This window comes from Aotus nancymaae, unplaced genomic scaffold, assembly GCF_030222135.1.
Source record: "Aotus nancymaae isolate 86718 unplaced genomic scaffold, 86718_ANA_hifiasm-v0.15.2.pri h1tg000141l, whole genome shotgun sequence".
NCBI lineage: Eukaryota > Metazoa > Chordata > Mammalia > Primates > Aotidae > Aotus > Aotus nancymaae.
Window position 1 is genome coordinate 2,522,860 of NW_026988556.1, and position 25,164 is coordinate 2,548,023.

The 25,164-nt window shown below is 49.0% G+C and overlaps 1 protein-coding gene across 1 annotated transcript in view; it reads right to left on the reverse strand.

Moving 5' to 3' along the window:
• LOC135272888 (rho guanine nucleotide exchange factor 11-like) overlaps window positions 1–25,164 on the reverse strand; it is a 57,761-nt gene that overhangs the window by 5,681 nt on the left and 26,916 nt on the right. The window contains 23 exon segments of the mRNA XM_064371599.1: window positions 35–160; window positions 879–969; window positions 2,296–2,463; window positions 2,794–2,869; window positions 3,425–3,603; window positions 4,459–4,576; window positions 5,077–5,202; window positions 5,358–5,437; window positions 5,725–5,871; window positions 6,330–6,517; window positions 6,741–6,788; window positions 6,878–7,063; window positions 10,815–10,941; window positions 14,298–14,309; window positions 14,312–14,326; window positions 15,111–15,207; window positions 15,828–15,972; window positions 17,110–17,133; window positions 18,025–18,147; window positions 18,327–18,423; window positions 19,698–19,740; window positions 21,211–21,309; window positions 22,422–22,523. Coding sequence (XP_064227669.1) covers window positions 35–160; window positions 879–969; window positions 2,296–2,463; window positions 2,794–2,869; window positions 3,425–3,603; window positions 4,459–4,576; window positions 5,077–5,202; window positions 5,358–5,437; window positions 5,725–5,871; window positions 6,330–6,517; window positions 6,741–6,788; window positions 6,878–7,063; window positions 10,815–10,941; window positions 14,298–14,309; window positions 14,312–14,326; window positions 15,111–15,207; window positions 15,828–15,972; window positions 17,110–17,133; window positions 18,025–18,147; window positions 18,327–18,423; window positions 19,698–19,740; window positions 21,211–21,309; window positions 22,422–22,523 — 2,417 coding nt within the window.

The window sequence follows — 25,164 nt, forward strand, 5'->3', positions numbered from 1 at the left end:
GAGAGTGCGGGGTCTGGAGGGCTAAGCGCTGCACCTGCTGGGTGTAGATCCCTGGTGGGCTGGCTCCTGGGGCCCTGGGGGTGGAGGATGGACAGGCATTGGGGCAGCTCTGGGGTGCCTGGTGGCATGCTGCACAGCGTCTTCTAAGCACTGCATCCATCTGTTGCTCGGCAGGAACAGAGAGGACTGTAGTGAGAGCAAGACCACGGCACACACCACCCCCGTGCTGAGCCGACTGCTTCAGGGCTTCCAGGTCCTTCTTCAGGCCCTAAGGACCCTCTGCCTGGCAGGTTCCCACCTCCCCGTACAGTCCTCCCTGGCTGCTCCCTTGGGGTTATATTACTTGCAGCGACCAAATCCTAGACACCAACCCTCTGTTACGCTCTGTGCAAAGCATTCTGTTTTCTCTCTAAAGTAACTCTCTAACAGGGAGCATTAGCCACATTTTACAAATGAAAACCCTGGAGGTGGGAAACGAGTTGACTCGACCTGCCTCCTTCCACTGTACCACGCCATCTCTGGCGGTTGCCGTCAGAAAACACGGGCTGGGTGGGAGGCAAACGCCTGAGAAGGATGCATGAATCTAATTCGCCTGATGGTGAACGGAGTAGGGCAGGAAGTAGAGAAGCAGCAGCAGCGGCTGTGGCTGGAAGACCGCCAGGAGCTCATTCTCCCAGAGGTGGGCCTGGTGACCAGGTCAGGGGTTATGACCCCTCCCAGCTTCTCTTCTTCTGTCCTACCTCCCACTTCCCTTCCCAACTCCCTGTCCAGGGACTGCTCTGGGGCCCAGCCCTGGCCTTGCTGTCCACCATCCTCATACACACCACCCTGGTCCCAAGGGGACCACAGTTATGGATGACCCCTCAATCAAGTCTCACGTGTTCTTGTCTGATGGCGTCAGTGCAACCAGCTCATAGATCTGAGGTGGGACCAGAATGGAGGTGCAGATGATGAAGAAGGCCTGTTTATCTGCGTGAGGAAAGGAAGGTAGAAGGGCCTGTATTAGGGACGGCAGGTGTGACTGCAGCCTGGGCCAGGGTGACAGAGTGGGACCCAAAGCCCTGACCCTCAATGAGGATGAAGAGTGCAGCGTGAGACAGAGGTGGGTCATCGGGACCACTTGGAACCCACTTACACAAGGGGCAGAGGAAATTCCAGGACCCCTAATGTCACCTTTCACAGCCACCACCATTCCTTTCATGCTCTAATAATAGTGATGGCTGATGTGTGTATGGTGCTTAGGACTGACAAAATGTTTTTTCTTGAGACAGAGTCTTGCTCTGTCGCCCAGGCTGGAGTGCAGTGGTGAGATCTTGGCTCACTGCAACCTCCGCCTCCTGGGTTCAAGTGATTCTCCTGCCTCAGCCTCCGGAGTAGCTGGGATTACAGGCACCTGCCACCACGCCTAGTTAATTTTTGTTGTTTTAGAAGAGATGGGGTTTCACCATGTTGGCTAGGCTGGTCTTGAACTCATGACCTCAAGTGATCTGCCTGCCTCGGCCTCCCAAAGTGCTGGGTTTGCAGGCGTGAGCCGCTGAGCTGGCCAGGAGTTTATACAACTTTTTCATACCTGTCATCCCTTTTGATGCCCCCAAGAGGTAGGGTAGGTATCACTCCTATCTCACAGATGAAGGAAATGAGCCCAGAGAATTTGGTTGCCTGACTCTTGCTCCAGAGTCCTTTCTCACACACATGGCACTTCTCACTGAAATGCCTTTGTCCAGTGGACCCAGCTCTGTACCGTAGGTACTAACATCTAACATCTTTTGGAACCAAGCTCTGCTCAAGTCACTCTTGTAGCAGAAAGCTGTGCCCTACTCACCCTGCCTAATCCCATTCTTCCTAGTCCTGCTCAGACACCCTTACCCCATCCTCGGTGTGCACATCCCAACCAAACCAGCACTGTGCCGGAGGACCGTTGACCACGCCTGCACAAGGCTGTCTAGTTTCCTCTCGGTGCTGGAGGACCGCTGACCATGCCTGCGCAAGGCTGTCTAGTTTCCTCTTGGTGCTGGAGGACGGCTGACCACACCTGCGCAAGGCTGTCTAGTTTCTTCTCGGTGCTGGAGGACCGCTGACCACGGCTGTCTAGTTTCCTCTTGGTCCCTCTCAACCCTCATCCTACCCCACTCTGTCCTCCTGCTTAGGCTGGGTCAGGACAGGAAGAAAGGAACATAGGTGGACAGGTAGGTCCTATAAAGGCCCCAGACTGGTCTTGCCTCATCCAGCTGGACACAAGTAATAGAGATCACAGTCCTCGAGCCCGAAGCCAGCCTGGACCATCTCCCCAGGTACCTGTGGTCACAGAGTGGATGAGCATGGCACTGAGCTTGAGCACGGGGCTGAAGGTCTGCTTGCTGCCTGAGAAGCCCACGGCAGTCTTGCTGTGGCACTTCAGCTGTAGCTGCTTCTTCTTTTTCTGCAGCAGCACTAGGAGGTCCTCCAGCAGCAGCACGTGAAGGTCTGGAGGAGTATGGTAGGGGGGAGGCGTTCCCTGGTCCAACTCATCCCTCATGAGCACAATGTGGAGCCTCAGGCTCTTGGAGGCTCTAGGAAGCCCTGGGAGTCTGGTGACCCCATTTCTCTTTCTGGTTACTCCTTTCCCATGTCCCAAGATGTCACCTCCAAGCCCTGGGAGTCTGGTGACCCCATTTCTCTTTCTGGTTACTCCTTTCCCATGCCCCAAGATGTCACCTCCAATCATGTTTCAATGCTTGGGAAACACACAGAGAAGAGCCCAGGGAGGCCCACCCACTGCAGGTTCCTGCTCAGTCCCAGTGCCCTGGCACATACCCAAGGTCTTATCCTTGCTGATCCTCCAGGTCAGGGGCCCTTCATGAATCATTTTTCTGGTTGTAAGATCCAGGCTCTGTTAAGGAGACACCATTCATTCAAATTCGTTCATTCATTCATTCATTCATTAAAGTATTTGAGAACCTACTGTGTGCCAGACATTGTGCTAAGGTGCTGGGAATTGGTGAATAAGAAACAGTCCTTGCCCTTACTCTCTCGTAGGAGATGAAGACAAGCAAAAAGGTAACTGTGAAGTCATGTGCCACGTGCCAGCTGGGAGATATACTGATGGCTCTGACTTTGGGTCTCCCACCCGCCCCTACCATGTGCCAGCTACAGTCCTAAAAAGACCACACACTGCTTTTCCTGGCCATGCCTCCAGTTCTATCCTGTGCCCTGCTCTCTCAGGCTGAGTTCCAAGATCTAGTCTTTCCTGGGTGGGGCTGTCTGCCTTGTTCAGCTAGGGACAGGGTGACAGTAACAGGGTATGTGTCTTCTGGGGCTCCATCGTGCCACCCTATCTGGTCTGTGTCTCCTACCTCTAAGACTCTCCAAGCCCTGCCAGAGCTCTGCTCCTAAGGGTGCGCAACAAGTGTGAGGGGTTGACGGTGCTGCAGCCTCTGCCTCCTACCTGGAACTCTGCTGCCAGGGGGTTGCTGGCCCTCTTCAGGGCAGTGGCATCCAAGCGTTTCTGGTAGCCCTCTAAACGGTGGCGGTTCTCTGTTTGCTTCACTGCTTCATTCACATACTTGAGAATCTCCCGGCACTGGTCCCGGGCCCGGCAGAGCTTCTCATGCTCAGAGGTGCCACCTACCAAACAGGACAGAGGAGATGGTTGGGGCTCCTGCCTGAGAAGTCTATCACAGCGTCAGCTGTTACCTGCCTGAATGCATCCATGGCAACTGGCTTGCTTCAAACCAGCAGGCGTGGGTGGGTAGAGGTGAGCCACTCCTGCCTCACATGAGGACCTCAAGTGATAAGGGTAACTTTTACTGAGCATCACCAGGTCTCAGACAGACCACTGCTTTGAAGACACTGATAGCTCTTGGGAATTCCTGCCTCTATCACAGCCAGCTCTACAGATGCAGGGGACAGACTGTGGGAATGGTCACGATAACACCTCCAGAAACCCTGTTCAAATCAGGCTGGGGTTCCTAACACTTCTCTGTCCTGATCCCAATGTCTGAAATTTGGGGGTAGTAAAAGATGCCCAGGACCCCAGGGAGAGTGACAAGCTGAGGCTAGACCCCCTTGTTCAGTCTCACCCCCTGCTCCTCTAGGGTTACCACATAGGCTGTGTCTTTTGTGCACTGTAGGGGGCATGAATGGGGATAAAGTCCAGCCCCATTCAACCAGAGGGACCCAGGTGCCCTTGAGTGCCAGCCTGTGCCAAGCACCAGATGGATGCTTTCCCTGGATTTACACAAAGGCTCCAAACAGGTGGGCCTCTGATAGTGGCCCTTACTCCTCCCGCTGTTGAATACCTTATATTTTCCAAAGGACATTTATAATCATTTTCTTCTCTGACATGCCCCACAATAGGACAAGGATGAAGACACCAGAGGCCACAAGGCACAGTGACTTGCTAAGGTCACAAAGCAGTGCCAGAATGAGGGTCTGGCAGGAGGCCTGCTACCTGTGGTGTGAGCCCCTCCCCAGGCCTACCCTCTGTGTGCTTGATGATGCTCTCCAGCAGCAGTGGGTACTTGGTGAGCCGCTGCATCTCGGAGACGATGAGGTCTTTCAGCTGCAGCCGCCGGCACTGAGGGTGGCTCTCAGCCTCCTAGACAGCAGGAGACACAGAGGGGAGGAGATGTCAACGTGGCTGGGAGCTGATTTACGGCCTCTGGGCCAAGATGGGTGTGAACATGAGAAACAGGTCCTAACCCCAGATGGGTCACTCAGAAATGGTAGTGGCAGCTTCTTCCTTAAAGGTGTAGAGAAGGGTTGGTGGTGGCAGGGAGACACCAACCCAAGGAAAGGATACGGTCAAAACAGAAGGGCAGGTATACTGCTGCCACTCTATAGACAAGGAAACTGAGATCCACCACCGTGCACACAGGTGCTGGTGGATAAGCCAGGCCTCTGACTGCTAATCCAGGATCCTTTTCAACAAACAGCCATCTCTTTGTCTAGAGTGAGTCAGTGCTTATTAGGAGCTTGTGCGGAAGGATGGAAGGAGTCGCTGTAGAGAGGGAGGGTGTGGCCAGAGGAGAGAAGCTCAGGAGACCCTTGGTGACGCTGACGGAGATGAAGGAAGGCCGGGGCATGGGTGAGACGTACCTGCATGAAGAGCTGGAATCGGCTCTCCTTGCGCTGCTTGGTACTGACTAGCTCTAGGGCTATTGACTGATAGGAACAGAACTGTGCAGCCACCTGCTGGAATTCCTCTCGGGCAGGGCCATCGAACTAAAGAGGCAGAATGGACACAGGACTAGGCATCACATCCCTGCCTGGGACCGGTCCCCTGCCTATCCCTTCCTTTGCCAAATTCCCTGGCCTTGGGGAATGAGAACCTGCCTCCCCCAATCTCCTTGCTGAGAGGGAAAAGTTTGGAGCTATACCCGGGCCAGCATGAGGTCACCGATCTCTTTGATGATGGGGCCTTCTTCCCGGAGCTTCTTCATGGCTTTACACCAGGAATCTAGGGTGAGAAGAGAACAACTAGAAATGCCTGGGGTTGAGCTCAATTACCAGAACCTTTCTGACAGAAACAAGTGAATCTCTGACATCAGTGCCATGGGGAGGGTCTGGAAACCATTTTACTTTTGGGTGAACTCCAGTGCTGGTTTCAGGCTGTCCACAGATCTTTTCCTCACCAGGGATTGGTGGGGGTTTATCTACTCAGGGAGGTCCTGGCAGGTGGGCCAAAGTGGAACAGGAAGCTGAAGGACAGCAGAGGAGGAGTCTGGAGGGGCACCGGCTCCTTACTGTGAATCTCTATGAGTTCAGGCAGCTTCGGGAAGAGTCGGGCCAGCTCCTCCCTGGGCATCAGGTTCTCCTTCTTCATTCGCTGGTAGAAGATCAGGTCCAGGACACGAAGTGTGCGCAGGTGGGAAGCTTCAGTCACAAAGAGCTCTGAGTGGTGGTTGTGACAAGGAAGGTAGAAATCCAGGGAGAAAAGAGATCAGCAAGTATCTAGAGTCCCTGCCCTGGCCCCTCCACCACTCTACCTTTGGGGGAATTGAAGTGCTGGTTTTAGATCATACAACTTTTCTCTCACCCCAAGGGCCAGAACTGAGGGGGACCTTACAGCAACAGGCAATGTGGAGCTGCTCCAGCCCACAGGGGTCCCCACCCTATTTGCCTCAGGCATTCTGGACCTATTCCCACGTGTGAGCAGAGCTGCGGGCAGTGGTTCCCACGTGTGAGCAGAGCTGCGGGCAGTGGTTCCCACGTGTGTGAGCAGAGCTGCGGGCAGTGGTTCCCACGTGTGTGAGCAGAGCTGCGGGCAGTGGTTCCCACGTGTGTGAGCAGAGCTGCGGGCAGTGGTTCCCGTGTGTGAGCAGAGCGGTGGGCAGTGGGGCCCTTCTCACCATTGATGACCTCTTGCTGGACAATCTCCCTCTGGGTTAGCCCAGCCACCACATCCTTGCCCACTGTATCCTGCCAATTTTGGGCATTAGGCTTTGGCTCCAGCTCAGATAGCAGGCCCAGATCATCCTCTAGGAGGTGGGGAAGGAGGGCATCTGTGCAGAACCCCAAGCTGGGGGACTCAATGCTCCTAGGGGAAAACAGGCAGCTCAGCTTCACCCAGGAGGAAGAACTCACACACAGGGTTTGGCCCTCCTTCTCCTGCCCAACGTGCTTGCCTCATGCACATGGGAAACCAGTGGGCCCAGAAGAGGAGACACCCACCCAACCAGCCCCTTGCGGGTGAGAGAGCAGCTAGGTGTGGCTGGGACATGGAGACACCAAACAGAGGCCCCACCGTGCCCATCACTTACCTGCGGCCCATTTTGGGAGTGAAAGGAGGGGTTGGGTTCTCAAGAGACCTGTGGAGGGAATGTCAACTCTCAGCAACCCTCTATCCTTGCCCACCCCCCAAAATGACCATGGGTGCAGCCACTGTAGCCCTGCCCACCTGGTGGAGAGGCTGGGGACGGAAGACGATGCCGACTGGTGCAGGCGAGTAGCTTCTGCGGCAGCATCCATGTCAACGTCACTGCGAGAGCGACAGCGGGGCACATTCTCTGCCTTTCGAGACCGTTTCATCTCTTTCCGGCCCTTGAGGCTTTCAGAGCAGCCCAGGTGAATCTCTGAGCGTGAACTGGGGAGAAGAGACAGAGACTTTGGGACTTGGGAAGCCAGTGGGCCATGCTTACATCCTGGCCAGCTCTTACCTGCAGCTCCATCTCAGGGGTGCCTCCGTGCCGCAGGTTCTCCCTGCCAAACATGGCCAAGGCCCCTGGATGGCAGTGGAAGCTTCTCAGTGACAGGCCATTTTTGCTGCTCTACAAACTCCTTCCCTCTCCCCAGCCTAGCCTGATGGATGAACAGAGTCATCTTCCTCTGGAGCTATTAGGAAGGGATCCTAACAGGAAGATGAAACCTGGGGCAAATGAAATCAGACTTGTAGGGTGTCCAGAGGCCTGGGAAACCATGGTCCTGTCAGGAAGGTGGTGGACATCATTGTCCCTCATCAGAGACCACAGAGTCCAAGCTTCCTGCCCCTGGGGCCGTCCAGTGGCCAGTCCACGTTGCCCTTGCTTTGGAACGAGTCAGCTCCCACCTTCAACTCTGCTTGAGGCGGACCTCTTTTACAAGGTCATAAGAGGAAAGCAGAGTCACTATATTGGCAGCTCATTTTAGGATATTCCACAACTGTCAGAAATTTCTATCAGAAAATTCTATCTGCTGCCTGTCAGAAAGTGCTGCCTGTCAGAAAATTCTGTCTGCTGCTGGATTCCTAGCCCTCCAGTTGTGATGAGGATGAGTTCCATTCTTAACAGTACCCTTTCTAAGATTCCATTACCTCTCAGGAGCAGACAGGCTTGTGCTTAAAGGGGCCTTTTTACTGATGGGCAGGACCCGCTCCTTGGCCGGCTGTGCTTGGCCACTGAGTGTCTCTGGGGTTTGATGAGATGCTGACGACTGGGTGTTGCGGTGTCGGGTCCTGCCATGCATCAGCCCAAGACAGCTGGCATCTCTGACCCCTAACTGCCCCAGGATGGTCCCCCACCCCCATGCCATGGCCCTGCTGGGCTGGTTCTTTTCTGATATTATCAGTAATCTACATCCTGCTCTGCTTCTAGGACCACAGGAGGCCTGGAAATGTCTGCAGAGCTCTTAACAGCACAGCAAGTTGCTGCAATGAGGAGCTAAATGTCTCAGTCTCCATTCATCGTGGCCAAACTGCCAGATGATCCAAAATGGAGCTCATCTCCTAGGGTCCTGAGATGGGTTTATCTGCAGGGTTAGAAACCACATTGCCCACTGATCCCCTACTAAATCCACCCTCCAGAATTCTGTTAGAAAATCCCGACCCAGACTAACTCGGAACCCTTTTCACAGCATCCTAATGGGTCCCTGTACCACCACAACAAACACCCAGTAGAGTCACTGGAGCTGCAGAGCTAAGCACCTTCCTTCAAGCACCCAGAGGAGAGTAATGCTCCCACCAAGAAGTGAGGCGTATCATCTAGCTTTGGCCCAAAATTCCTAGGATACTGCCTTCTAGAACTGGGGAATCTTAACCTTGCTGAGTATCTACAACAAGCTCTCACCCACCATACTGCTAATACTATTTCTTCTGAGATTGCCAAAGAATTTATAAGCATCAAATCCAAAGGCTTCTGCTTGGAGTGGCTTTAGGATCCTAGTGAACGTCTTAGGGCAGATTTACCTAACAATGCCAAGAATACAAGTTTGTAAACGGTCTCAGATATTTTCTCAAAATGCTAATGTCTTATAATCTTTTTTTTTTTTTTTGAGACGGAATTTCGCTCGTTAACCAAGCTGGAGTGCAATGGTGCGATCTCGGCTCACCACAACCTCTGCCTCCTGGGTTCAGGCAATTCTCCTGCGTCAGCCTCCTGAGTAGCTGGGATTACAGGCATGCGCCACCATGCCCAGCTAATTTTTTGTATTTTTAGTAGAGACGGGGTTTCACCATGTTGACCAGGATGGTCTCGATCTCTTGACCTTGTGATCCACCCGCCTTGGCCTCCCAAAGTGCTGGGATTACAGGCATGAGCCACCGTGCCTGGCTGATGTCTTATAATCTTAAAATATTTGCTGTATCTATGACATGCGCTACCACAGGAATCACATAATTTGTGTATTAATTAACGTTAGAACTCAATCTTCCCCCTAGTACAAATCTAACCTTTACCTCCCGTAAATCTGTCAATTCTCATGACAACAAAATCTTTGTTTTTTTTTTTTCAACAAAATCTTTAAATAAGTGTTAAGCTTAAAAAAGCCTTCAGATAAACAGAAGGAGTAACCTGCACTCAAGCAGGAAAGCTCGACTCACGGTTTGATGATCAGTTATTTCTTTTTTTTTTTTTTTTTTTAATGGAGTCTTGCTCTGTTACCCAGGCTGAAGTGCAGTGGTGCAATCTCGGCTCACTGCAACCTCCATCTCTTGGGTTTAAGCGATTCTCTTGCCTCAGCCTCCCGAGTAGCTAGGATTATAGGCAGTTGCCACCATGCCTGGCTAATTTTTTTGTAGTTTTAGTAGAGACGGGGTTTCACCATGTTGGCCAGGCTGGTCTTGAACTCCTGACCTCAAGTGATCCACCCACCTCGGCCTCCCAAAGTGCTGGGATTACAGGTGTGAGTCACTGTGCCTGGCCTGGCAATTAGTTGTTTCAAAGGCACAATAGGCCAAGTGCAGTGGCTCATGCCTATAATCCTAGCACTTTGGGAGGCTGAGGCAGGAAGACTGCTGTGGTCGGGAGTTTGAGACCAATCTGGGCAACTTAAGACTGTCTAAAAAAAACACAAATTAGCCAGGTGCATGCCTGTATCCCTAGTTACTCAGGAGGCTGAGATGGGAGGATCTCTTGAGCCCAGGGGTTTGAAGCTGCAGTGAGCTATAACTGCACCACTGTACTCCAGCCTAGGTAACAGAGCAAGACCCTGTCTCAAAAAAAAAAAAAAAAAAAAATCAAAGGCAAAATGGCTTGAATATCCAGACTACTACGTGCTGACTTGCTTTCATGCCTGCCTGTACTCCACCTCAATGGCTCTCAGGTTTGAGTGTACACAAGCATTATTCCCCCCTATAAGACCATATGACTATACCTTGAGGGTGACTTAAATAATTTGCATGAATACTTCTGACTACAGCCATTTGATTTTAAGTGTTGGCTGTAGAATTTTAGACATGACTTGATTGTTGTCATGCTACAGTCAAGAGCAAGGAAGTCCAAGAATATGTTTTCATGCCAGATAAGGACTCTAGTTAGAACCTGACCAGGAAGGAGAATATGAGAGATGCCAGTATCTCAATCCCTTTTTCCTTCTTAAAAGGAAAAAACAATTCATTTATCATCAATCCACTTGGCCTCTCTTTGCTGAGGTGGACATAATGCCTATAGTTACATCCCTGGTCGTTAAAGTACCCAGCAGAACCTCATCTCTGGCTCTCTTTTTCACATACAGACAGGAAACGACTTTCTTTTGCCTGCTGGGTCTTTATTTCTCAGGATTTCCTCTTGCCCCCACTATAGTCTTCCTTATCCTTGTCACTTAGGGTTTCCTGATTAACTGCTTTACAATATCTAACTGGATCTTAGATGAAGGCTACTGAGTCGTCAGGTGGTAAATCCAAAGGGAATTTTAAAAGCGTGTCGTTCTTGGGCTGGAAGTCGGGGATATCCTTGCTCTCCTACTGGCCTGCTCACCAGCAAACAATGTGTCTCCTGAAGATACTGGGGCAGGGGAGGAAGTTCTGTACAGGGAGCTTAGAGGCTAGTGGAGATGGGTAAGGTAGCTGGAATGAAACCCTAGCATCAGCCCCGCCCAGGCTCTACTCTTTGAGCAGCTGGCAAGTCCCATCCAGCCACTGCTACCTGTCACTCTCCAGCAGTTCCTCGGGAAAGCTTCCAATCAAGTGTCGCCGGGTCCCAGGTTCTGGGGCGTCATGCTGCTGAATGTTCTCAAAGTGCTGAATGATGTTCCTCACACTGCCTGGTTTGACTAGAAGCAAAAAGGAAATGAAGGATGCTAGGCTTGCTGTTCAGGGATCGCTTCTCAGGCCCTGACTCCCCCAGATCCCAGCAGACAGAGCAATGAGCAAGCGTGGTTGAGAACAGCACCAGACCAAGAGTCAGGAGATGCGCCCTGGTCCCGGCTCTCCTATGAATTCGCCGTGTGGCCCTGGGCAGTCATGCTACCTTTCTGGGTCTATTCTTTCCTCATGTGCAAAATGAGAGGGTTTGGAAGTCTATTTTCCATAAATGTTCTTTTGGCTCTCATATTATTACAATAATGCTTCTGCTTGAAAGTCACGATTAGGTTTTTCCTAAGAGCCACATACAGTTTAAAAAAATAGCCAGGAAGACCAAAGCACATCTACATGTAATTTGACCATGTTGCCAAAATATATCAGGCGTTTCTCAAATTTAAATGAATTTTAGAGTTCATTATTTCTGTTTCTCTCTGTCTCTCCTTCCTGTCCTTTCTGCCCTTCTCTGGCCTCCATCACTACAGAATCAGACTCTCTAGTACCATGAGAGATGACCTAGGAGGAACAGAGGAAAGATTTCACTGGCATTCAAACTCCAGCCCCCTTTCAAAGCTAAGGCAGAAGAGAGCTGTTCTTGTTCAGACAGACAGGGCAGAAGAGAGAGTGAAAAGGCACAGGTAGTGCCATCTAGAGCCCCTGGAGAAATCAGACCCATTGTTCCATGGCTCTCGGCAGGAGGGAAGAGAGATAAGGAATTCACCTTCAAGTCAACTAGCTCAGTTCTCAGCCCAGCCCAGCGATGCTAGAACAGGGGTGGGCTAGAGATGCTGGCTGCCTGAGACCAGCGGGAAGGATGAGTGGAAATGAGGAGGCAATATCAACAGCTCAGGGTCTGGGCCTTGATCCTAACCATACTAAGAGTTCTGCCGATGACTTCAGAGATTCTGACATCTGAAGACATGGGCAAACTTATAAATATACAATCTTACAAATCTGTCTCAAAATCTGACTTTCATAAGAAAATTTCTAAGTCAGAGAGAACAGAAAAAAAAACAAAAACATTTAGCTGCTGTTTTCAAAGTCTACAGCTCCACAGCCTTTAGGCAAGTGGCTAGGGAATATTTTTCTAAAACTGTGTAAGTGGCTGTGTGTGCATATTATAGGAACAAGGGCTACTAACATCACTCTTGTTTTGGAGATTAAGAGCAGATTCGCCTGTGCCAGCCTGAATGTGCACCTGGGCCTTGAAGCCATGCAGATGCCAGGGTCAGCTGAGCAGACACAGCCCTGAGCCGCCTTGGCTGGGTGGTGATGTGGGAGTCTGGGAACATCCTATAATGGAAAGCCAAGAGGCTGAGTCCCCTCTTCCCTTTCCCATGGGCCACTTGGAAAACACCCAGTTGTGCTCTAGATAGAGTTATACCTGACCTGTGGCAAGAAACAGGTGTAGCCCTGAGATCTGGTATAACCGAATGACCCAGAGTAACAGGAAAAACAGGTAGAAGGAAATGCATTTTTAAAAAGAGCGAAGTTATTAGGCACATGGTGCCTCATGCCTACAATCCCAGCATTTTGGGAGGCCAAGGCAGGAGGATCACTTGAGCCCAGAAGTTTGAGACCAGGCTGGGCAATATAGTGAGTGAGACCCTGTCTCTACAAAAGTAAATTAGTCAGGTGTGGTGATATACGCCTGTGGTCCCAGCTGCTTGGAAGGCTGAGGTGGGAGGACTACTTGAGCTGAGGAGTTCAAGGCTGTAGTAAGCTATGATTACACCATTGCACTCCAGCCTGGGTGACAGGGCAAGACCCTGTCTCAAAAAAAACAAAAAACCAAAAAAAAAAAAAAAAAAAAAAAACCAAAAAAACAAAACTGAGGACTGGATTTCAAGGCCATTCTTTTTTCCCCATTGTTTTATAAACTTTTTTTCATTAATTCCTTATTTTTACTGCTTAAAATGGCATAGAGTCAAAGAGTTTAGTAACTTTTAAAATAATTTTGAATATTTTTCATTGTCACTTTTACATAAAATAAATTGTAGTAACAGAATAATTTCCTGATTGCGTCCCATTGCTCCCTCCCTCTCTCTCTCTCTCTCCATTTACTGTAGAGCCTAGAGAGTGTGAATCAATTGCATGTACATGGTCCTTATTAACAGGAAATGAACTTGCTCTGTTCTGGGACACTTCACTGTGGGTGCCTCCCTCTCTCTCTATTTACTGTAGAGCCTAGAGAGTGTGAATCAATTGCATGCACATGGACCTTATTAACAGGAAATGAACTTGGTGCGTTCTGGAACACTTCACTGTAGGCGCTAAGCTTCTCGTGCGTTAATATGTATCACATTAATGTTTTAAATACATAGATTCTGGAAGATATTAGGTCCTTTAAAATACATTAAGGGTCATTCTTTCTTCACTGCCGTGGTTACGCGGTACTGGTAGTTAAAAGTCAAGAGAGATGGAGGTGCTACACTGAAGGGCTTAAATAGATGATAGGAACAAAAATACCCAGGAGAAAAAATTGTCAGAGACTCCTACTTTACTTTAAAAAAAAAAAAAACCACTTTCAAAAATGAGAATTTTTATTATTATTTTAACTAAAAACAAAAATCTGAGGCACTGGCTGGGCATGGTAGCTTGCACCTGTAATCCCAGCACTCTGGGAGGCCAAGGTGGGCAGATCACTTGAGGTCAGGAGTTCGAGACCAGCCTGGCCAATATGGTGAAACCCCGCCTCTACTAAAAATACAAAAATTAGCTGGGCGTGGTGGCACATGCCTGTAGTCCCAGCAACTCGGGAAGCTGAGACACGAGAATCCCTTGAACCTGGGAGGTGGAGTTTGCAGTGAGGTGAGATCACAGCACTGCACTCCAGCCTGGGCAACAAGAGTGAGAATACGACTCCAAAAAAAATTTAAAACAAAATCTGAGGTGCTCTGCTTCACTGCAAGACCCTTCAATGTGTAAGGATTCCTCTCATTTATATAGAACTCTGGATTTTTGGAATGCTCATCCATGGAGATGTGACTGAATAATAGAGAAAAGGCCTCCAGCTGTGAAAAAACTGCCAGAGGAACCAGAAGTCTAGCCTTGCTCACAACTACCAGAAGGAGCTGTCCCTGCAGAAGAAGAGGCACTGCCCCCTGAAACTCTGGGTTAGGAGACAAGGTCTGGTACCTGGCATGAGGGTGGTGCCCTCCCCAACTCCCCATTTGCAGCACACAGCAGCTTTAGCAACAAAGAGCAATGCATAAGAGAAATGGAGAGGAGAAAGAAAGGGAGGGAAGAGGAACAGAAAAGACAGGATTTGGGAGATGGAAACTCAATGCTAATGCAAAGACAAACCCAAAGAAAATGGTCCTTTTACCTTCCACAGGGACAAGGGAATATGAAATGCTAAAAGAAAAACCAAAACAGAAGTAAACCATTAAAAGTCACGTCAATGTTTTAAGAATCAAAATACAAGTTACATCAAGCCAGAAAATGAAAAGGTGGTGGCAAAAATCAAGGCCGATCTCGAAGAATCCCTTTCCCTCTCCTGCAATGCAGCAGTTTCAGAAAGGGCAGCTGGCCCACCCCACTGCCCTTCACAGATTCCCACTGATGCTGGGGGGTTTAAGGTAATGACTGGGAGGGACCAACAACAATTTCCAGACAAGTTTCTCCGTGCTGGGAAGAGATCAATGGCAGGATCACTTGAGTTTTAGGTTATTGATTATTGATGGCATTAGAGGAAACTCTGGGTCCCAAACTTGCCCCCAAACTGACTAGTTCTACTAATAGTGACTCAACCATTCCCCGCCTGCATCTGTACTCCTGCAGTCCTGTGTGCTGGGAAATATGATAGGCCCTTGGATGAAGGTGAAGGGGGCATTTACTGTCCACAGGGCGATCCTTGCCAGGGGGAGATGTTTCTCACATGGCTGTTTGCTAACTACAACTGTTCTGGGTTCCTAGACTAAGACCCAGGGACCGGCACAGCTTCCTTGGCTTGGAAACATCTACCTGAACCCCAGAGATCCTGCACTGGATTTGGCAAGGGGAGAAAGTGGCTGTGGTCTCAGTTCGAGCCTGTGGCTCCCAGAAACACTGGAAGGCCCTCTGCCAACATACCGTTACATAAAAGGGCTGAGGTCCCTGCCCAAGGAATGCCCAAGGCTGTTGCTCCCCAAATACTCACTGCTTTGAGAAGAGCTTTTGGGCTTCCCAACGTATTTGAGGATGGGCTTTCTCTTCTTGTCCTCCAAGGCATCCTTTTCTTTCTTGGAATTGCTGCTCTGCTGAGACAGGAGACATTGGGGTTTGGAGGAGGTCCCGATACCCAGGTGTGGCTGCTAATCAGTTCTGTCACTGTCCCCCAAGGCTGGCCCTCAGCAAATAACTGGAGAGTTGACTCTTGCTGGTACCCTAAGAGTACATTCACCTCTGGCCTGGGTTTGGAAGGGACTGAGAGCTGCTCTAGTCTGGGGGTTCTCACTGACTCCACATCCAGGTGGAGGGATATAGCCAGAGACCTGCAAGATGGCTTTCCTGATCTACCTTAGCACAGCGCACTGCACCAAGAGGAGGTATTTTCTAGGACAGCTGTCTTACTTTCTTCTTCTTTTTTTTCGTTTGAGATAGAGTCTCACTCTGTTGCCCAGGCTGGAGTGCAGTGGTGTGCTCTTGGCTCACTGCAACTTCCATCTCCCCAAGCAATACTCGTGCCTCAGCTTCTCGAGTAGGTGGGGTTACAGGCATGCACCACCACGCCGGGCTAATTTTTATATTTTAGTAGAGATAGGGTTTCACCATGTCACCCAGGCTGGTCTCAAACTCCTGAGCTCAGGCAATCCGCCAGCCTTGGCCTCCCAAAGTGCTAGGATTACAGGCATGAGCCACTGCGCGCAGCCCTCACCTTCTTGGTCTTAGGGAAGCAGAGTAGCCACTTGTCCTTGGCAGGAGCAGACTGGGCCTTTTCAGCTGTGTTAGAAGGTCGTGCCTCTGGAAGACGGATCCCAGCATGGCTCATGTAGGTATTGAGGGCGAAGTCCATGGGGGCGCTGTAAAAGAGGAACAGTGTCTTAAATCAGAGAGCTCAAGTTATCTTCCCTGTGTGTTTCACCACCACCCAGTGGAGTGGGGAAGGGGTAGTTATAGGTCAAAGTATTCAAAGGGAAGTCTAGAATAATGAAATGGGAGAGCAGGCAGAAGCTGGCTCAAAGTCTGGGCTGGCAAGACTCCCAGGAGAAGTCTTAATTCTTTCCCTAAGCAGAACTGTTCCCCATGAGCAGATGATGGTCAGTGGAAGAACATGCCAATTCCCTAAAATGTAAGTAAATAATTTCCTGGCTGGTCAAGTCATAGGCAGACCTGGAGGACTGGCTGAGGTCAGCAGCTGATACTCTCAGGCATATGTGCAGGGGTGAGGAGGCCAGGGCAAAGGAGAAATGCCAAGCAGCCTCTGCCAAGGTATACTGCCATCACCATCCTCCCATCCCCAGGACAGAGAAAAAGAGACAGAAAAGGAGCTGGCAAGTGGCTTCCAATTGCCACAGATGAAAATGTCCAGAGCTCTGTTAAAAAATGCATTTGTACCCACAATTTCCTGGATGGATGATGATCCACCCTGTGCATTCAATGCAGCAAGGCTTCAGCTCTGGCTGTTTTTCTCTCTTCAACAGACTCCTAACCCCATTTTCTCTCCCCTATTAGTTTGTCTGCTCAGGGAGCGCAAACTCACTTTAACCTTGGCTAATGAAAAACAATGAGATGAATATATAGCTTGCAAAACAAAATTCTAATATGTGCCAAGAAAGGAACTGTGCTGTACCCCAGCTCCCCTCTGCAGATGCCACTAACAGGCTGACTTCAAGATTACCGTTACCACTTTAGGTGATTTAAGGGAAAAAAGTGGCTCATCTGGGTAGAGAAACTGCAGCCAGGTATGGGGCTGTGAGGAGCGATGGCAGCTTGGTGTCTTCCCAATGAGGAGTGGGCCCACATGACCAGGCAGCGATCCCTGAACACTGGGGCATGGGCCTCATCTCCCCTGAGCACTAGACTTGCAGGAACCATGGTCCCGCGTGGTTGTGTAACACTAGGGACTGCCCTGTGATTGGGAGAAATGGAAAGCACAGTAGCTCAATCCCACTCCTTCCACCTTGAAAGCTGCAGATGCGTGTCATAGACTTGCTTACCTCCTGTCTTCCTCATACTCGGACCTGGAATGAAAGAAAGAACAGATGACTCAGGCTGCAAAGACACAGGCTGGTCACCTGGTCAGACACTAGGAGGAGGGTAAGATTGCTCCTAGATGAAAGGAGGGTTAGTAGGGGAAAAGTGAGCAAGTGTTTGGTACACAGGAGGAACTCCATGATATTTGCCGAGTTGAAATATCAGCCTTAGCAGAGACAGCATACATTTCATCCTCTTTGCTATTTTGACTCTGTCCTTGAAGTGCCCGACTGTGCCCATGGATCTGACTTGTATGGAATGGCTTAACCAAGGCCACATAACTACTTAGTGAGAAGCAGTATTAGGCAAAAACTTGCTTCTAAGCTTGAAGTGTCCCCACAAAGTCTGCGATACTGGAGCTTGCATCACAGGAGCCTATGATGCTTTAGAAAATGGGGCCAGGAATGCATAACAAAAGCAGCTGTGCCAGAAGCGCCTAGTTCAGGTTTCTGACGTGGATGAGTAAAAGATGGTTCAGTTTCTCCTAAGCCAGTTCTAGCTGCCTCCTGAAGGAACTGTATCCGCTGGGCACACACAGCACTGGCCTCACTCACTGTGACAGGTAAGATCTTAGAGGCAGGAAGGGAGAGAGGTCAGGAAGAGGGCCAGCAGGGGAAGCAGAAAGCTCATCACATTCGTGGGGTCCGTGGTCTGTCATAACCACCAAATGACTATCAGGAGCTCTGGGCTCTGCCACACCCTTGACACCTGCAGCCCTCAGCCTGACCAATGCAGCAGGAGGGCATGACTCCCCGTCTTCCAGGGGCAGGAGAATCAGGCAAGAAGTGGAAGAAGGCGAGAGACTAAAAGAACAGATCCACAAAATATGTCAACCTGCTTGGCACGTTCAGTGGGGAGGGAGGAAGCTGAAGACTCACAAAATATCTCCAAGGGCAGCCAGCTGCTTCTCGGCCACTTGGCGCTCTCGGAGAGGGTCCCCATCCAGGTCCAGCAGGTCGTTTTCACCATACAGGCTGCCCAGGCCCAGAGTGTGCTTCGTTCTAAGCCAGAGAAACACAGGGAAAGAAAGAACTATACACAAATGCTCAATAGATGGACACCCAGAAAGAGTGAGGCAAACACACATAACAAGAGACACATGCAGGCCCCAGAGGGAAGGAGCAAGGGCCAAGTGGTGGAGGTGAGAGGAGAGTGGTGGGAGGGCAGCTCCTGGGCCAACCTGTAGTCATGGATCTGCTCCTGGATCTCAGGCACGGCTGCCTCTTGAGCTTCACAGAGAACATCGCGGGCGTCCTTGCTGTTCTGCAGGTGCAAGTCTGTAGTGGGAGACCAGAGAAGGCACAGTGGCTGGGGTGCTAGGGGTGGGGGAAGGTCACTTCTGCTGAGCAGCTCAAGGCATTTCAGCTCCCTGTGACACTGGGAGGAAGGGCTGGCTTTCTGCCCTGTTAGCCTAAAGGAAGAGGAGGCCTGGACCTCTCAGATCATTCCTGAATTCAGGACTGGAATCCTGATATACAAAGTCCACGGCAAGGACAAAAATATTTTCTGGATGTTCTGTGCTCCATTGAGAGAAGTATTAAAGCCCCTCTCATCAGATGTGTCTAAGTGCCAGTCTGACATCCAAGTGCAGACCTCTGAGAGGCTTGCTCCCCTCTACTGCCCCAGAAGCAACTCACAAGGCTAAAAAAGGCAAGCACTTCACATCCCATGAAACCTGAGCTCCCCAGTATTAACCGAAAGATGTCTCTCCTGTAGTTCCTGCATCCATCCCCACCCAGGCCAGGCTAAGTTCCTGGGAGCTGCGCTTCACTCTCACTCTGCATTTGAGCAAGCTCTGTTCACCCTCTGCCTGGGTCCATAAGCTCTCCTCCCTGTCACATGTGCCCACAAATCATCTCTTTCTAAATGCAGCTTCCAATTCCTGTCCTCTAAAAAGCTGCTAGTGATTAGCTTCTCAGGCTGACATCACCTTAGACTGCCTCTGCTTAATTCTTCTTCTCATGATCAGAAGGAAAAGGGAGCCCAGCACCATCTAGCCTGCTGGGTCCTCACTCTGGACTAGCTGCTGTCAGTTCCTTAACTTTCATAAGTTAAGGAACAAAAATAACCACCCCCCAAAAAAAAACCAACAAGAAAAACCACCCTAGAGATTCCAGCTCTGCAGGAGGATGGAGTGAGGCCCTAGTTTCTCTATTTTTTGTTCCCCAAGGGATTCTTGATAATCAACCTGGCTTAGGAATCCCTGATCAAGTCTGATTTCCTCTTTGTACAGATAAGCCAGCGGAGGCCCAGAGAGGTCATGTGGAAGGATGGCAGACATGAACCTAGGTCTCCTAACTCCAAGTCCACTGTCTTCCCATGACAAGCTCCCCACGGCAGAGTGAGCACCTAGGCAGGGTCTGTCCCATTTGCACCTGTCCGTTAGCTACAGTGCAGTGCTCTGGAGCAACTGTCCTATGGGTCCTTTCCCCTATTAGAGGACGGTTGCCCAAGGATAGCGACTATGTCCCTTCTGTCCACTGGAGCCTCCTGAGAGCTCAGGAGAAGAAAGGCACCAAGCAGAGACTAACCAACCAATGAGCCAACTTACCAATTAAAGCCTGTAACGTCTCAGGGATCTTCACTCTCAGAGGCTAAAAAACAGAAGCGTGGAGCAGAATGGTCAGGTCTGCACACTCGAGAGATGAACAGTGTGTGGGGTGAGAAGGGCTTGGCCACATGCCTTTTTGCCTACATCCGCCCACCATCATTCTCATTACTCTCCAACCGCACACCTGAATTCTAGGCTAGGGTTTTTGGGAAACGGAGTCTGAGGCTACAGAGCTGGGACTATATTCCGAGAGCGGCACACGCAGTTTTTTCCACTCTTATTTCCAGGCCATTAGAGTACATGGAATGGCATGTTGTCCAAAAAGTGGACCTGTGCTGACTTAGCAGCAAGGGAAAAGCCTTCATTAGGCTATGTAGTGAACTTTTCCTCCCTCCAACTACCAAGGGAAAGCTAGCCTTGTGTCACCCAGCCTTGCAGTTAGTATGGTGTCTGGCTTTTGCTACACAAGTCCTTGAAACCTGGGTACTGGAGCGGCTCCAAACAGCCAACAGAGAACAACCAGCAGCTCTAACCTTCCTACTCAAGACCCATTTAAGGGGGCAAATATAAAACTCTTTTTTTTTTTTTTTTTCTGAGACAGAGTCTCACTCTTTTGCCCAGGCTGGAGTATAGTGGTGCAATCTCAGCTCACTGCAATCTCCACTTCCCAGGTTCAAGAGATTCTCCTGAGTAGCTGGGACTACAGGCACTTGCCACCATGCCCAGCTAATTCTTTTGTATTTTTAGTAGAGACGGGGTTTTACCATGTTAGCCAGGATGGTCTCGATCTTCTGATCTTGTGATCCACCCACCTCGGCCTCCCAAAGTGCTGGCATTACAGGCCTGAGCCACCGCGCTGGGCCAAAACTCTTAAGAAAAACCAATTTTCCCCAACCTCATTAACCCTACTAGCTTACTGCCAGAAGAATAAAGTCACCTTGGAATTAGTTTAGTTGATCAGGTTAGAAACCCTGGGATGGCAGTTGCCCTCTGCAGGCAGAAGTGCTCTTGCCCGTGGGATCCCTGACACACCCCTGGGAACTCTGCACCAGTGCACAGGGTGCTGCCTATGCCAGATACTCAGAGGCCTCCCACCTCTGACTCCTGCCTTCGGGTAGTAATAGCAAGTCGGACTGAGCTTCAGAAGCCAGGATTCTCCTCTTGCCTCACTGATCTAGATCATCTGATGTCTCTAGACCTCTGTTTCTTCAGCCCAGAGATGGGCAAGGCAGGGATGGCTGGGGGGAACCAGGGTGCTGAATCAGGGGAGGGTAAAGAGAATCTGGTACAATCTCTTCCTCCAAACATTCCAGAGAGACACAATGTGTATTCTATGTGGAAAACGAGGTACAGCGAGATTTTTTGAGAGTGGCGCTGGAACAGAATCCAGGGATACTAATCTCTCAGCCTAGATTTCTCTTTAAGAACATGTCTCCATTTGGTCTGAATGTTTTGCTTAATTTTCCTCTGCCTCTGGGTAGTTCAAAGAATATAATAAAATTATAATCCTCACCGCATTTTCCTCCAGGAAAATACTCCAGATGTCTTTCCCCAAGCTTCGGGACTCCTTGGGGTTTGTCTGCTGATAAACTTCTGCACACAGGTAAAAAAGCTAGGAGGAGAGATAACTGGGTTAGAGCAGTGGTTTTCCCCCAGCAGGAATTTTGCCCTCTAGGGAACATTTGGCCGCCTCTGGAGACATTTTTAATTGTCACAACTACTGGGCGAGTACGGTGCTACCGGCATCTAGTGGGTACAGCCCGGCGACGCAGCTCTATTTCCTTAAAGCCACAGGACAGTCTACCACAACAAAGAATTCTCCAGCTCAAAAGAGTGCCGAGGTTGAGAAAGCTGGGGTCAGACCATTTCGAAACCTGTGGTAAAATAATCCCCACCCCCTTCCCACGGGCACATCTTCAACACTGATCACGCCTCAACTCCGCATCCTCTCCACACGTGTATTTCACTTGCGTCTTGTGCTTGTTTACGTCTTGTTTCCTAAGGGGTCATGTTTTAATTCTCTCTGTGGTGTGCCCTGTCTTATTCAGGAATGCTTCTGAGTCACCAGCACCTGGACTTGCACACAGGTGTTCAGTGAATACCCGTGGATGGCTGTTCATTCTGGCTTCTGATGGTATCCCCAGAAAGACAAAACAGCAGCCCATGCCCCAGGTGAGAAGTTTATTCTGAAGACTACAGCCCCAACCCCTCTCCTCCATCTCCCTTTCCTAAGCAGCTGAGCAGGAGGAAACTGGGAAGGCTGCTGGCTCTGAGCACTGTCCCCAGGCACTTTGGTCTCCATGCGCTCACATTCCCTCTTGTCATCATTTTAGCACAGAAGACCCTTTCAACCTCGCCATCTGCAAGTTTTCTCGCAGGGCTACTGTCTCAACTCCCTAGTCAGTCTCTAGCTACCTTCATTTAAAAAACTCTAGGAACAACAACTTCTCCAAGAAGACGTTCTGAACTGATCAAGAATGAGTTTTCCTGGCCTTGCCCTCTTACTCCTCTCTAGGCAACTGATGTAGTGAGTTAGCTGTGTCATACAGTGAAAAGTCCCTTCTGCATAGGTTACATCTTCTTGGCTATTTTGTCTCTGTCCTTGAAGAGCCCGGCTGTGCCCATGGATCTGACTTGTAACAGCTAGGGAGCAGAAACAGAGGCTAGAGGTTCTCTCTGTTCAGCACAGCAGGCACTCAATCAAGACGGATGCTTCTGACTTACCAGTGGACTGGGGTCTGCCTCAGAGAAGACGTAACGTAGAAAAACCCCCAGGTGAGCTGGCCGAGACTTCAGTTTCTCCAGATCCTGGAATATGATGTCACTCTGAAAGGCAGAAGGATGAGTGTGATGGGAGGCAGGGCACAGCAGCACAGCTGGTTCCAGCTTAGCTCCCATGTGATCCCCCTTCCCGGGTTCATGAGAACGGCTCCCTGCCCCAAGTTCCCTTCACAGCTGGTGCTAGTCAAACTGCTTCTAGTCAAGAGCATCTTGTATGACATACACAAAAAATGATAAAAGGAGAAAACTAGGAAACCGTTACCTCGTTGTTGACAACCCACAGTTTGAAAATACCACCTATATAACTCCTGACACCAATGTTTTCCAGTGTGTGAAGTAGAACTCAAGATGATTTTAAGTGAGATGATTTTTGTTGAGGGTCAAAATGATCTTAGGTGAGGTGGACAGGCATTAAATAACATTGGCTCATATTGTAAGAAAGTTAGTTTCTTTTCAGTTCTCATTCCATCCTTTTGATTAACCCAGAAAAAAATTCGGCCTGGTGCCTGCATAGCAGTAATACCTTAACCAAGGCAGAATTGGCCTCAAGCTTCATTAAAGCCTTTGACAAGCAATAGAATTGAGCTAGAGTTTATTTTTCAGCTTGTTTTAAATTTTGTCTCTATTTTTTTTTTTTAGTAATTTTCTACATCATGTAGTTTTAAATTGAAAGGACACAAAGGAGTAAATATAAAATAAAAAGTCTTCCATCCACTTCACCCTCAAGCCAGCTAATTCCCCTCCTCAGCGGCAATAACCATCAGTTTCTAAACATTCAGAGTGGTCTAAAGAAAGAGGCTCCTTTTCCTCTTTTTAATATAAATGGCAGCTTTCTTCTACACTGCTCTATATATTTCTAGGTAGAATTTAACAAACTTGGTTCTAAACTTATATTTAGTGTTACATTTTCTCTGCATTTATAGTGTGTGATGTTGGTTTTCATTTCAGGTAATGACAGATTTCCTTAAGATGAATTTAAGTTTAAAGAACTGAGTTGGCTTAAAGAAAAATATTAAGTAACCTTATACTTAGGTATAAGGTTGAAAATAACATATATAGTGTATATATATATACTATATATATATAATATAATAATATTATAATATAATGTATATAGGTAGAATGTCGAATATTTAGATGTCTAACGACATCTGAACATTGTTAGATGCTACTGTTACTAGACACCGTTGACAGTGTCTGAAAAACAACAGGACAATTCTCTGGCTCTCAAGTCAGTCCACTCCATTGCCACACAGCCCAGCTTCTTTGCAAGCTGTGTGCATTGAGTCAAAACCCGTCTTCCTGAAGTCTCTCCTGGATCTAGCTCTGCCCCTGAGAGTAGGGCCTTTCAAATCAGGTTTTGCAGAACCTTAGGGCTCCATGGAAGTGCCCTTGAGGGCAGGGGGTTGCTGATCAGTAAAGGTCCTAGGAAAGCTGAGTTTTTTTTTTTCTTTTCTTTATTTTTTTTTTTTAGACGGAGTTTCGCTCGTTACCCAGGCTGGAGTGCAATGGCGTGATCTCGGCGCACCGCAACCTCCACCTCCTGGGTTCAGGCAATTCTCCTGCCTCAGCCTCCTGAGTAGCTGGGATTACAGGCATGCGCCACCATGCCCAGCTAATTTTTTGTATTACTAGAGACGAGGGTTTCACCATGTTGATCAGGACGGTCTCGATCTCTTGACCTCGTGATCCACCCGCCTCGGCCTCCCAAAGTGCTGGGATTACAGGCTTGAGCCACTGCGCCCAGCCCACCTTTACTTTCTTAACAGCATCCTTTGACACCCAAAAGTTTTACATTTTGATGAAATCCAACTAATCTTTTTTTTTTTTTTTTTCGGTTAGCTTTTGGTGTCTATCTAAGAAACCACTGCCCAATCCAAAGTCATGAAGATTTACTGCTATCGAAAATTTTTTCTAAGAGTTTTATAGTTTTTAAAAATACTTTTGGCTTTTATATTTAAGTCTTTGTCCATTTTGAGTTAAATTTTGTTTACCGTGTGAGGTAAGGGTCCAAGTTCATTAACTGTATGTGGATATCCATTTGTCCCTGCCTCATTTGTTCAAGACTATTTTTTCTCCATTGAATTGTCTTGGCACCTGTGTTGAAAATCAGTTGACCACAGATGTATGGGTTAATTTCCAGAATCTGAATTCTATTCCATTGATCTATAGGTCTGTCCTTGAACCAGTACCATACCGGCCTGATTACCCTGACATTTGCCAATATATAAATATCAGCACTTATCATAATATAGTATATATTCATTCATCCATATCCTATGGAATCACTAACTCATTAAAGGAGAGGTTTACTTCTTGTTTATCTTTGTAACCATTCCAACGCCCACCCCTGACATTACTCCCACCTACTGCCCCAACATGCACTCAGTACCTAGCATACAGCAAGAACTCAGTGCTTGTGAAATAAATACATGTATTTTTATATCTTTGTGTCTTTGACCTATGCTGTCTTTTCACTAGCATTCCCTCCCCCATCTCTTTTGCCTACTCAAGTACTGCTCTTCAAGGCCCAGCTGAAATATTATCCACTCTGCGAAGCCCTTCCCCATATTTCCCATTATTACTTAATTGTGCTCTCCTTTGTTCTCTTATTGTAAGCTCTTTGTTCCTCCCACTCTCCCTCCTGCTGTAATTTAAATTACCTCCATTAGATTTTAAACATGTT